General features: G+C 29.4%; 2 protein-coding genes across 2 annotated transcripts; one reads left to right on the top strand and one right to left on the bottom strand.

Annotated features, from left to right (window-relative positions):
* Window positions 1-731: 731 nt before the first annotated feature.
* On the bottom strand, window positions 732-2,406 carry LOC117204288 (protein phosphatase 1 regulatory subunit 42-like). The gene is made up of 6 exons (XM_033441550.1): window positions 2,057-2,406; window positions 1,688-1,993; window positions 1,392-1,626; window positions 1,198-1,320; window positions 1,002-1,133; window positions 732-914 (listed from the first exon to the last, which is right to left on the bottom strand). The coding sequence occupies exons 1-6, from the start codon at window positions 2,195-2,197 to the stop codon at window positions 787-789; spliced, it is 1,065 nt and encodes a 354-aa protein (XP_033297441.1). The 5' UTR covers window positions 2,198-2,406; the 3' UTR covers window positions 732-786.
* Window positions 2,407-2,418: 12 nt separating this feature from the next.
* LOC117204049 (integrator complex subunit 8-like) lies at window positions 2,419-12,697 on the top strand. The gene is made up of 14 exons (XM_033441049.1): window positions 2,419-2,598; window positions 2,694-3,111; window positions 3,189-3,426; window positions 3,501-3,737; window positions 3,807-4,052; window positions 4,124-4,373; window positions 4,461-4,871; window positions 4,932-5,186; window positions 5,252-5,504; window positions 5,569-5,687; window positions 5,742-6,091; window positions 6,159-6,276; window positions 7,754-9,065; window positions 9,147-12,697. The coding sequence occupies exons 1-14, from the start codon at window positions 2,478-2,480 to the stop codon at window positions 9,304-9,306; spliced, it is 4,488 nt and encodes a 1,495-aa protein (XP_033296940.1). The 5' UTR covers window positions 2,419-2,477; the 3' UTR covers window positions 9,307-12,697.
* Window positions 12,698-14,081: the final 1,384 nt, after the last annotated feature.

Raw genomic sequence — 14,081 nt, 5'->3', positions numbered from 1 at the left:
TATTATAAAAGCCTGTGTCATTTAAAACTTATTTATTCGTTTATTCGTATTATTATTATATATTTATAGCAATTTTATATTAGCTCTGCTTGAAGAGGTTTTTCATTACATTCAATTCATGTGCTTCTTGTGTTTCAGTTGTTACTCACAAAGTTAAGCTATAAAGATAAGATACAAATCTTCAAGCAGTGTACAAATGTAGTTAATAGTATTTTGTACTTTAATACTTCTGTGGTTCATTTAGTGATAACACGATGATTATAATATTATATACTTAATATTATAGCTATATAATATAATTATATAATAGTATTTTATGTGTAAGAACGTCATAACTGTTTAACTATGCACGTTTTGTTATTATTAAATTGTATTATTGTTTGACACGCATGAATTTCAATGTACTTTATTTTAGTTATGAAAATGTTATGTTAATGCACATATAATATAAATGTCGCCTTAGTGCTAGAAAGTTGTACAAAATAATTGTAATTAGTTTGCCTCCAGCTTTTTAAGATAATTTGCCATACACTTTTTTTCAACGCGATTTGATCATAGATTTTATTTTTATCTCATACACGACTTTCCAGCATGCAGGCAATAATTAATGGTTCATATAGAAATTATTTAATACATAATTATAAAAAAATTTAATGCAAATGAGAAATATACAATGAATTATAAATAATTTTCTAAAAAAACATATTAATAAACAAGAAGAATACCTCTCATTCAAAAAGTTTGTTTTCTTGTATGCAGTGTATTGTCATTAATATGTTCCTAGATTCAAATAGGTGGCAATTTAATAATTTCACTGTTTAACAAAGGTTGTACACTAGGAAAGCTCTTAGTCTTAATTACATTACCCCAAAATGGTTTTGTGGTAACATGACCATTCTTTACAATATTTATACCTAATATAATTATAAAAGTTGATTAAATATTAATAACATTTTTACATGTATTAAAAATTATTTAAATAGCTTTTTGTATCAAGTTACCTATTTTCCATGATGGAAATATATATGATTGTGTTTTATTCATCGCAGATGTAGTAGACAATTTTGCATCAGGATGTTGAAATATCGCTCTGGATATTGATTCTTTTAATGAAGGCGGTAAATTTAACGAACCTGTAATATGAAGATATTCATTAAAAGTTTATGTTTGTTATGAAAAAATTGTCAATAATCATACTTGTAATATCTTCATCTAGTGTAGTATTCAATAATTTCTTTGTGTGATAAAGATGTTTATTTATCTTAAATCTTTTCATGAAACATTTACATACATCTGTAACCATTTTTCCGTCAAGAGTTTCTGTAAGTTAGCATTATTTAGAGAGCAAAATGTAAATGGTAAGAAGAAGAAATCCAAATAAACTAACATACTTATTGTGTCATTATTTGCGATAAGATTTTCTTTGCACCTATAATATTGAGTTACAGGATTGCCTTGTAAAGATAGATCTATTAAAGAAGTCAAAACACTTATAGTTTCTGTTAAATCGTTGATATCATCAATACAATTATTTGTCGCGTCTAAAACTTCTAATTTATGCAATTCTTTAATGCTTTTCAAAGATGCCATTTTATTACCCGAGATGTTGAGTACTTTCAGACAACGCTAAAAAATATTGTATAAGTAAGAATAGAGAATTAAAAGACAATAATCAATTCAAACTTACAGATAAAGTGAGTACACTCCGTGGATCAAAGCATAATGATTCTCCAACAGATAACTTTTGATTTTCTACTTGCAAAATAGTTAAATTTTTTAAACATTCAAGACCCTCCACTACCAGTATTTTGTTATATCCTAAATAAAGTGTTTGCAATTTCTCAAGAAAATTTAAATTTTCTATTTTACTTATTGTGTTATGTTGCAAATATAAATGCGTCAAGTTAGATGCAAAGTGCAAATTTTCTATTTTCGAAATATTATTATTTTGTAAATATATTACTTTAAGATTCCTATAATTAACAAAATTACCCTAAAACAATATGATTATATGTATAGATTATACCTCGTTATTATTTTAACAAAATTAACTTACGATGCTACTGATAAACATATTGTTCATGCGTAAATGAGTTAGAGTATATAATTCGTCCTTCTTTACTTTCTTGCTAAGAGATTTACTTAATTGCATTTGTGAACATTTTCTCTCGATATATTCGGCGGTTAATCGCACCATGATTGTAAAATTTTATCAAATATAATAAGCGTAAATATATAAAAAATTGAGTGGTTTAGTCGTAATTGATCAAACATTTGTTGGAATGACGCGCCTTTTAAACGTGACATCTATGTATTTCTTCATGAACTGACTACTCTTTATTTTAGCGACACCTACAATCATTTTCAAACTATGCTTTAAATGGTACAAGATGAACTTGAATCTTTGATGAAGACACAGATACATATGAAAATTACTTCTCCGGCCTTAAATGTTTGTCTAAGTTGAAAATAATGCGATGATGGATGTGGATTTATTGAGACCAGGCACTGTGCCTATATCTCCTGATACGATTCTTTGGTTTGAATTTTTATTAAATCCATCTTTATTACAACAACATTTATCCAAACCTTCTCCCGGTAAATGACGATCTAACCTCAATTATTTGATGCAAATAGAATAAAGTAATTAATAAAATTATTATGCTAATCACACTGTCATAAAATTATTCTAGATCCTTCAGCGACGGATTTAATTATCAAGTTTATGACAATAAATTCAGAACAAAAGGAAAATGAAGTGAAAATTGTTGATACAGAAATGAATGATACAAAACCTAACACCGCAGTTAAATGGAGTCACAGAAATCTTGCTTTGAAAATTCTTTCTTTGAAAGTAGCAGCTCATTTAAAATGGGATTTGGATATATTAGAAAAAAAATTACCATTACCAATACAGTTAACGCTACTCCAAGACCTTCTTTATATAACATCAGATTTAACAGTTGAAATACCAACTATACCTGAATTTGTAATGCATCCAATTTCTGATCAACTTCTATTTACGATTGTTTTATACCATAGATGGCATATAAGAGCAATTCTTTATAGAGCCTTAAATAACAAACAGTCAAAGCAACAATTTCTTCATATGTAAGACTTTAAATATTCACGTGATTAATTGTAATATCTTGTGCATAACTTCTTTCTTAATTTACTATATATAACAGTCCAGGTATACAAGAATCAACCTATGTACCACCTGGGGTAGTAGATGACATAATTAGAAAATTAGAAACTCAAGTGTCTAATAGTATAACCGTTCTAAATAATGTTCTTGAAAGTAAAGATATAAATCCAAAAATGTTATCCTTTGATACTTTCCAAATGCTATCTGAAGATAGCACAGAGATTAAACAAAATTGGGAGAATATGTATTCTATAAATTTAGAAGAATTTAAATGCCAGGTATGACATGTTTATATGTTTACTATTGTTATGTAATATTTCTTGTATTTTATTATTTATTGTAACATGTTTAGATACATTACGATCTGGCAAGATTTCATTTGTTAAAAGAAGAATACCAAGAAGCAAAGCGTCACATTATACAAGCCAAAGAATTATTTTACAATTTCGATAATTCAGAAGGAAGGTTATATTGTAAAGTTCAAAAAGAATATTTAGATGGTTGTTCCTTAGCATGCGAAGTACCTATAGAAGGAGTTACTTCCAGTCTTACCCAACAATTGCAAGCATCAATTAAAGATCAATATACTGTATGTATCTGAACATAATATAAGAAATTGAATTCTATATAAGATTTTAATAATGGTTATTTGCTTCAGAATATATTGCAAATTTTACAAACAGATAACATTACAAGAGAAATTCCTCAAGTTTATAGAGATAATTTGGAACTCGATGTGCAAGGAGGATCTGTTAATAGAAAACTTGTAGTAGCTCGCGATCTTTTGCTCCAAATTCAATGTTTAAATTTAGTTAGAAAAATTGTAGATGGTAGTATAATTCTTGGTGATTATATAACAGAAATACAAGCAGCTGGAAGCAAAGGAATGGATATATTTCTTTCGGTAAGGTAATTTCTCTATTGTTTAAAATTATTTGTTATTTTATTGTCCATATTACATGAAAACTTTTTTAGGCTCTTGGAAATGTTTTGGAACAAGCTACTGATACAGACAAAAAACGTATTTCTCGCTATCTTCTTTATTTCGTACATACCACTAATATTTATAGGTTTGCTTCTAAAATACTCAGTGATCCATTGTATATGACATTATTTAACGAGGAAGAATTAGAAGAAATCAGAAAATCAGCCACTGTTGAAGAACTTGAAATACCGGATTTATTATTGAAAAATGATTGGGGTATTCCGCTAATAACATATACTCGTCAGTATATGTGCATAAGTATTAATTATATAGCGTAAAATATTGATTATTAAGTGTTATCGTAATAATAAATTATTTAAATTACAGAAAGCTCAAGGATAGAAATATTTGAATTAGAACAAAGATTAATACAGTCATATGATACTAATGAAATTCACGAAATATTGATACATTTAGATGGTAAACATCGAATGAAACCATTATGGAATGTAAATAGTTGTTGGGAACTACCTATACCATTACAAAGTGTTGTAATGTCTCTTCCCAGAGGATTCCTTCAAGATTATTCATATGTATTGTTAGCAAAAAGTAGGGAATTAGTAATGTCTAAAGATTTTGAAGGGGCAATTGAGATATTAAATGTATTGGAGAAAGAAGTACAGCAACATTCACAAAGTGGAAACACATTAATATTTAAATTGTGTAAATTAGTAAACTGGGAATGCCTTCTTGTAGAAATTTGGAGATGTCTTCACTTATGGCCGGCAACGGCTATATGTATGTACATTTGATTTCATAATCTATTATGATTTAGATAATTAAACAAAAATTTTGTAGGTGATACGCAAACTTTAGTCACAAGATGTAAACAATGTCTTGGAGCATTACAAGCAACAGATCAAGTTATACCAAGACAAGAAATTATTGAATATTGCACTGTTTTTCTCTTAAATATGACTGAGTGGGATTATTTAACAAGTTTAGAGAAACGTTGGAGTTACTCAGAGTTTGCAGCAGCCATCAGTAGCGTTTGTCAAGATATTGTTAAATACAAAGGTGGAAGGAAATTTCCAAGAGAAGCATGGGATATGGGTTAGTTTTCAGAGTGCCAAATAAAAATTTCTGCATTAAAATATAATATGAAATTATATCTTTAGTATTGACTGCCTTTGGACCGAGTAGAGATCAACCACAGAAACGAAGCAACAGTGGCAATAGTGGAACAAGTACTGGTAGTGCTTCAAGAGATGTTATTGCTAGCATTGGAGGAACACTTAATAGATTACGCGAACCTATGGTTCTTACTGTTGTTATTTCATTATTAGCACGTTTGCGAAATGTTTTACGTGATGAATCTGGTCTTGAATTACATACACAATATCTTTCTCTTTGGCCTGCTGGTGTACCAAAGTAAGTTTTCACATAACACAAAATGTATAATGTTTTATAATAATACATAAATGTTATTTTGCAGCGCTAATTCCTATAATATTAGAAGTATTGGAGAATTGCTGTTTCAATTACTAACACAAGCTTTGAAATATTATCCAAGTAATGTTCCTTGGTTGAGATTGATGGGAGACCTTAATTTTGGTATGTATGAAAAAAGGATTAATTTCAAAACTAAATAAAATATAATATTTTTAGTTTTAGGATACTATGAAAGTGCAATAAAATATTATTTAGAAGCTATTATGGTAGCCAGTGATTTGTTCAGTCAACCAGTACCAAGATCACAGATTGATGATCTCGTTTATAGGCGTATGATTAAATGTTGTGCTCATTTACAATGTTATACCCAGGCTGCTGTACTGTGTCAATTTTTGGAGGAAGTAGATTATACTTTAGCTTTTAAAATGGCAGCCAGCGATCAAAAAAGTTGCGCACCAGCAGACGCTATGGACGCGTACTATCATTGTATTTGGGATACTACAATACTTGAGTATCTCATTCATTTACATACAAAACGTGGTGAACATCATAGAAAACAATTAGCGGTTAGTAATTATATATAATTTATTTTAAATATGTATATATATATTTATAATTTAATTATATTTTAAGATTAAGGTAATTGGTTTATTGGAATTGAATTCTAATAATAATGAAGAAATACAAAGGGAGGCAGCGAACATTCGGAAAGCGAAATTTTTAAGAGCATTAGCAAAACAGTATGTTTATTAATAAAAATGTATATAAAATTTTGTATGATTATATAATAACTTTATACAATTTAAATATAACGATTTTTATATTTATAGTCTGAATTAATAATTAAAACGATCAAATCTCCCTCCTTTACCGCGTTCAACTCGTACCAATCACAGCTTTTTGTTTTTTACTCTAATCGATCTAATGAAACACGGAATTGATAGAATTATTTTATTACATGAAATATTTTGTTAAATTAACATCACGAAAAAATATTTTTTAAAATATAAGTGATTATTTGTTTATTATAATAAAGAGTTTTTAACACTTTATAGCATATCATCTTTTTCATATGAGTCATCTACGATCAGCCCTTATCGTTGAATACATTGTCGTTGCGTAGTGCGATGAGTGCATATTATTGCTGTACGTAAACGTATACATAAATTATGTTTATATGTTGGAAATGAAGTGTGCAAAAAGAGTTAGCTTCGGATGAAAGATTATAATAAATAGAGTAATTTAACAAATTGTAGGTGACGTGCATAACATTGTTAAAACACAATTCTCATAGAACTGCCTTCGTAAACAAGGCGCCATGATGTTCTTGCAACGCCATAATACTGTTATACGACATTTCGTTCTTTCTATGATAAATATTTATAATTAAAACTATATGTAAGATACGAACGAAATTAGTTACTTTTTGTGTACTTTTCTATGTTGTAATAATCTCTGGCTATCTGATTTTGGTGAGTACGTGTAAAAGTTAGTGAGTTCTTCCTAAAATTCTGAAAGTTCTCGGTACTATTGCTTATTGCAAATACCCTCATTCTACCACGAAAAGGAGTGAAAAAGATAGAGATTGGAAGACAGAGAAAAGTTGTAGTGGAAGAGAAAAAGAGAGAGAAATATTATGTACGTTACGAGTGGCTGTACTGTATTACAAGAAAATTTGCTCAGATATTTATCGTGTTCGTAGAATTGTTGTCATTAAGAATACGATAAACTCAAGGTGAAAATCGATAAATTCATAGATATTTTTATTTGATTGTGATGGCGAGAGGTTGGCGTCAAGAATGTAGTAACAGGAGTGGGAGATTGTAGTAAAAACAATGCTGGATCGCTAAGCAAGTTCTGCGTGAGTATATATATATACATATATATATATGTAATTTATTATTAGTTATTTTATATTTTTTTGATGCACATTCTTTATATTTGCGATATTTAATATCATATTATTTCGTTTTATATTTTGTGTATTCTGTATACCAGATTCCTTACATGTCTAACCTCACATCTAACGTAATATTTATTTTTTCATTTAACCAGCGTTAACATTTCTTTAGTATGAATTAAGTGGACCTTAAAAATGCCGCAATATCTTTCTGATATACAGAATATTAATTTAAAAAATAAAATGTATTGAAAACAAATACTTCTGTAAACGACATCAGAAAATTTTGAATAAATATGAAAATTGATAAAATGATATTAAATTACAGGTTGCTACAAAACGGAAGCTATAAAAAATTCATACATACAGTTTACATATTACAGTATTTTTAACATGGACGATGAAGAAGGATCATCAAGTTCTGGACCCATGTCTTCATTGAACAGTTTGTTTTCATTTACTAGTCCTGCTGTAAAAAAGTTACTTGGTTGGAAACAGGGTGATGAAGAAGAAAAATGGGCAGAAAAAGCAGTTGATTCATTAGTAAAAAAATTAAAAAAACGGAAGGGTGCAATAGAAGAATTAGAACGTGCTTTGAGCTGTCCAGGCACACCTAGTAAATGTGTAACAATTCCAAGAAGTTTAGATGGTAGATTGCAAGTTTCACATCGTAAAGGTTTGCCACATGTAATTTATTGTAGAGTATGGAGATGGCCAGATTTGCAGTCACATCATGAATTAAAACCATTAGAGTTATGTCAGTACCCTTTTTCTGCTAAACAAAAAGAAGTTTGCATCAATCCTTACCACTATAAAAGAGTGGAGAGTCCAGTGCTCCCACCTGTATTAGTTCCTAGACATTCAGAATATGCTCCTGGACATTCATTGTTACCATTTCAACAAATAGCAGAACCAACAATGCCACATAATGTGTCCTACTCCTCTAGTGGATTTAATGCTGGATCTACTGGTGGTGTAAATCCAACATCACCTATGTCTTCTGTTGGATCTGTTCCCAGTCCAGGAAGCACAACATCACCAAATCCACAAAGTCCATATGGTACTAATGGGCTACCAGAAACTCCTCCTCCAGCATATTCTCCACCTGAAGATGGTTCACAACCTGGACAATCACCACCACCTGATCCAGTAGCAATGGATACAAGTGGATCAGCTGAAGTAGCTCCAGTATGTTATCAGGAACCACCTTATTGGGCCTCCATTGCATATTACGAATTAAATTGTAGAGTGGGTGAAGTTTTTCATTGTCATTCTCACTCTGTTATTGTGGATGGTTTTACAAATCCAAGCAACAATTCTGATCGCTTTTGTCTTGGACAATTGTCCAATGTAAATCGTAATTCTACTATTGAAAATACAAGAAGACATATAGGCAAAGGAGTACATTTATATTATGTAGGTGGTGAAGTTTATGCAGAATGTCTCTCTGACTCTGCTATATTTGTACAATCTAGAAATTGTAATCATCATCATGGATTTCATCCTAGTACTGTTTGTAAGATTCCACCAGGATGTTCATTGAAAATATTTAATAATCAAGAGTTTGCCCAGTTACTTTCACAAAGCGTTAATCATGGTTTTGAAGCAGTTTATGAATTAACAAAGATGTGCACTATAAGGTAAAATGTAGGATTTAAAAATTAATGTTAAGTAGCATAAGCAGCAATATGTAAGTTGCAATAAATATATATTTGTTGCAGAATGTCATTCGTTAAAGGATGGGGTGCTGAGTATCACAGACAAGATGTTACATCTACTCCTTGTTGGATTGAAGCACATTTACATGGACCCTTACAGTGGTTAGATAAAGTGTTAACACAAATGGGTTCTCCTCATAATGCTATAAGTTCTGTATCATAATTTGTGCATCAAATCTAATAGCAAAGGGAGAAAATAGTGAACTGTAGGAAAATCTGATGATTCAAGAACAGTTTTTAATATCATCATATAATATTTTAACTAGTTATTGTAAGAGATTTATGAAAGTATCAGAGAAAGTGGTAAATGAAAAACTGCCTAATGAGATTTTTCTCATGTGAGTAAACTGAAGCTAATATGATTATGAAAATAAAGGGTTACGAAAGTTCATAATTATTGAAAGTGATCCTTATTAAAGAAATTTCGGAGATTACAGTGTACACGTAAAAGCTGTACAATTTTTTGGCTGTTAAATAGGAGAAGAATTATAGCAGAAAAAATATGTGTTATATATGAAGAATCATATTTTTCAAATATATTCAATTACACTTATATATAATACGTTATTTTATATGGAAAATTGTTACAAAAATATGTCCTAATGCTATATCACGAATGCTTCATTAAATTGTTTCGAGACTTATACTGAAATCTACATATGCGTAGTTAAAGAGCAAATCAACTGTAATTAAACAAAAGACGATTACTGAATAATAATATACGAGAATGATTCAGAATTACATCAAATAACATTTTAACATTTATAGTTTTGAATACAATATGCATGCTTCTTAAGCATTTGATTTATGCCTAAACAAGTCTTAGAATATTTAAATTTATTACTATTAAGATTATAATCTAAGTGTAATTAATTTCAATTTTACTAATTGTAATACAATTAATATTTTAATATAAACATCAGATGCTGATCTCACGTTAACATTTGAAAGTTAACTGTATCTGATGACATATTGGAATATTAACTTTGATAATGCATATAAAAATATTTTTTGCGCAACGTTTCCTAATATTCGCGAAATGTAAGCCTTTGGATGTAGCCTTATAAGAAATTAATGTGACAACTAACATAAAGTCATCTACTTACTACTTGTCGAATTGAGAGTAATATAAGACTTATGTGTTAGCTTTGCACTTTTCAGAAGTGTTTACAAATTTCAGGCTTTGACAGAAGTTTATGTACATATGAAAAATATAATATTATATGATGTTATATGCAATTCAAATAATTGGCATTACATTTGATACAAACCATATGAAAATTCTGTGAATTGAATTCTGAAAAGTGCCAAAAGTGTATGTATATAATGCCTTTCATTTAAATCATGTCGAAAACTATTTTTGTTGATCATTAATAGGGAACTTAAGCCAATGGAGAAAGATTTACCTAGAAAATATTCGGTTACAAAAGATATTGCTTGTTTTATATATTTTACTGAATAACATGCAAATTTTATAAGAACATTATAATAGTGAGCATAAGAATTATATATCACATACACATTCAATAATGAGCTGGGAAGGTCATATGAATACTTAGTTGAGATTAAATAAAATTAAATCAATGGAAAGTGTTATGCATTGAAATTTCATTACAATCAACGCTCATGTCTGTGTCTTTACATATTTATAACAGAACATTAGCTTCATGATGTAGACGTTTATTATATACATCGATTCTCATCTTAATTTTACATTAAGGTACGCAGGTATTACTGAAGAAGCACAAATCTCAACTTAATGTTACTATTGGAAATACCTATAATGTATATTCGAATGATCTTCTGGCTTGCTGATAAACTTACGATTATAATTCAAATTATTTTTATGTATATCTTACGAATATTTCAATTGTAAGTGAATGAAGAAAGTATACGGATCATATAACTTTAACGGAGAGTACTTGAGAACTGGAACAGAAGTCACTGCCGCTTGCTGTTACTTATTTGTCGATGTACCTAGCTGTGATTGTTTGCTACCAAATTTAGCAAATTACGTATGGGTGATCAACGATGGTAAAAGTATTTGCTTTATTGAATCAATGAAGATGAAGATATGTATTTGAATTTAAAAGCATAATCGTACAAGGAAATATGACAATAACGCTTTAAAAAAAAATACGACGAATAAAAATATTCAATCAAAGGAACATTTATCGTACCACGTACCATTTTTTCGTGATCACCTGTAATACCTATTTAGTTGAAAAAAAGAAAGATAATAATAATAAGAGAAAAGTATTTTTCATCGAAACGACGCTGTAATTGGTATAGATAATGTCTTAAAATAATGTAAACCTGTTAACAGAAATGTGAATTAATGTTTTAGGTATATCGAGCTTGTAGCACTCGTAACGAGCACAATGCTTTATCGCAATATGTATGTATGAATAGCTAATATGTAATAACTATATTTAGAGCTTCTATTCTTTGTTGGTATCGTTTTCAATTTTTTTACTGTTAATTGATGCACCATATATTGCAAATCTTATTTCCAAATCACCTGACATTGCTTTCTAATTCCTAAGTTTTACAGAACTGGATAAGAGCTTAGTGAGTATTGCAACAACAACATTATCATGCTACAATTTATATACTTAATTATGTGCCGCCCAAGTTGTGCCTTGGATATCTTTTACACAATATATTTCAAATAAATATACAAATATGAAATGAAAATTTGCTACAATGTGTAGTGAAACAAATGTATTGTTTGTCAAATAGTGCTTACATATATTTTGATCGTATATTATGTGCAAAGTACACTGCCTATAATGAGATTCCTAAATGCATAAATATATATTTAAAAATACAATAGTTTTATAGAAAGAAATTTATATAGATTATCATGATTGGTGATTTGGGAAAGATTTGTGATTATTTTAGATGTCAGTCAGTGTAAATAAATTCTTTTAGCTGTAAAAAACATTTACAAAATCCATTCCACATTTATCATGTAGATCCGATAGCTACGGGCTTTCTCTTTAATATTTTCTTTACGTCTTTCAGAGTGTCGGTATCATTGTATATTATTCCAGAAGATGATCGTGATAATAAAAAACACAACTATTTATCATGATCGAAAGTACGATATCAAATAAATTCTGTTGCAGAATTATAAAGATTATCAACAGAAATATCGATCAGATATAGCTAAACATAATTAAAGCTGCATACATTTCTTTATCCTTGAAACTGATATCATTCGCACATATAGAAATCTTCATACTTTCGATGATGTAACAGCAGATGCTGATTTGTTGTAGCAATCAACATTACGATATCGTACAGCTCTGCTATCGTTATTAAAATTATGAAATTCTTCAAGAGAGACTTCGTACGTATTAGAATATTATCAAAAAAAATGTACTCTTGTTTCCTCTGTCAATCTTTCGAAACAAAGTCAGACTTCGTTCGACGATTTAAAAATTTTCATTTGTGCAACTGTATCTGCATTTCTGGTAATTACTGTGTTGTGCAGTTACCGAGTATAAATAAAAAATGTTTCCTATCTGTGTATCTATGTGCAACGAAAACACGGTAGTTTTATTAATCTTATAATCGATCAACACAATCCGTATTATACCCTGTATTATTCCCCAAATTTTCTTATACGACGCTGTATTTTTGTATATTATAATTTTATAAAGATTGAAACATTTGTAAATGATAACTATTAAATTAAATATATTTCAGATTTGAATAAGAAAAGGAAGAGCAGGACTTTTACACTAGTGACTAGTGTTATTATAGGCCAGTTCGTACGCCAAAGTCATTGGTCTGTTTACAAAGAGCGTGTAATCCGATTCGCTGTTTTTCGTAGGAAGAATAGTTCGAAAGTATTAACGGATATTGTTATGTATTTTCTATTTCAGTACTCTCGTATTAACCTATTATTTGAATTAAGGCAACCAGTTTAAGACAAATAACCTAAATGGATGATTTTAATCTGGTAAGCTTGCGAAATACAATTTTACGCTTGTTTGTCATTAGAAGTATGTATTTTTTAATCATGTGTATGTATAAATATGTAGTATTCATTCTGCAAATGCGAATGGGGTAGCATATTTGAGAGTAAAGGTCATTAAATTATTGATAATGTTGTCTAGCACGATCTAATTCTGCAACCTCCAATAGGCAACTCTTGTAGATTTTTATGAGCTAAACATGAATTTGCAAATCGTTTTTTTTTCAGAATCCACAATTTTCGAAAACAACAATTTTGAAAAAAAATTGTACATTTTCGACTTTGGAGATGTTTTGTGCTTTTAAAGTAGCATATATCGAGTTGTTGTTGGGCAAAATAGATTCTGTGGACTCTCCCAAATAAAATGATATATATTATTATTACATTATAAATATTTAATTATGTTTAAATTATGATCAAAGTAGAAAGGACATATAAAAATCAGTATTTTTACTTATATTTCTTAATTTATTTCAAAAATTAATGGTCTAGTAGAAAATCTAAAAATAGCACGTGATAAAGCAGACATTTCTGCTAAGGAAAACATGAAAAAGAACTATGTACTGTTTCCAATATAAAAGCGAAACAGTTTAACAAAACACGCGGCAGCGATAGTGGTACTCAATGTTGGTAGTTGCCTTACCTGCTGCTCGGCATAACGGAACCACTAAACGTGTGCGACTGTTACCTGTCGGCATTGAGTACCAGTGCCGCCGCTGCATGTTCTGTCAAACTTTTTCATTTTTACATCGGAATCAAAACATGATTCTCTAGTTTTCCTTGCTGCTTTTCTTAACAGAAATGTCTACTTTATCGTATGCTATGGTTAGATTATCTTCCAGACATTCAATTTTTGAAATAAATTGAAAAACGTAAGTAAAGAATAGTGCGTCTTAAGTATCCTTTTCTCCTTAATCATTATTTAAACACATTTGAATGTTTATAATGTAATA

The sequence above is a fragment of the Bombus bifarius genome, unplaced genomic scaffold (assembly GCF_011952205.1).
Source record: "Bombus bifarius isolate JDL3187 unplaced genomic scaffold, Bbif_JDL3187 scf7180000007977, whole genome shotgun sequence".
NCBI classification, from domain to species: domain Eukaryota; kingdom Metazoa; phylum Arthropoda; class Insecta; order Hymenoptera; family Apidae; genus Bombus; species Bombus bifarius.
The sequence above is the reverse complement of the archived record's forward strand: the minus strand, read 5'-3'. Positions and strand labels throughout refer to the sequence as shown.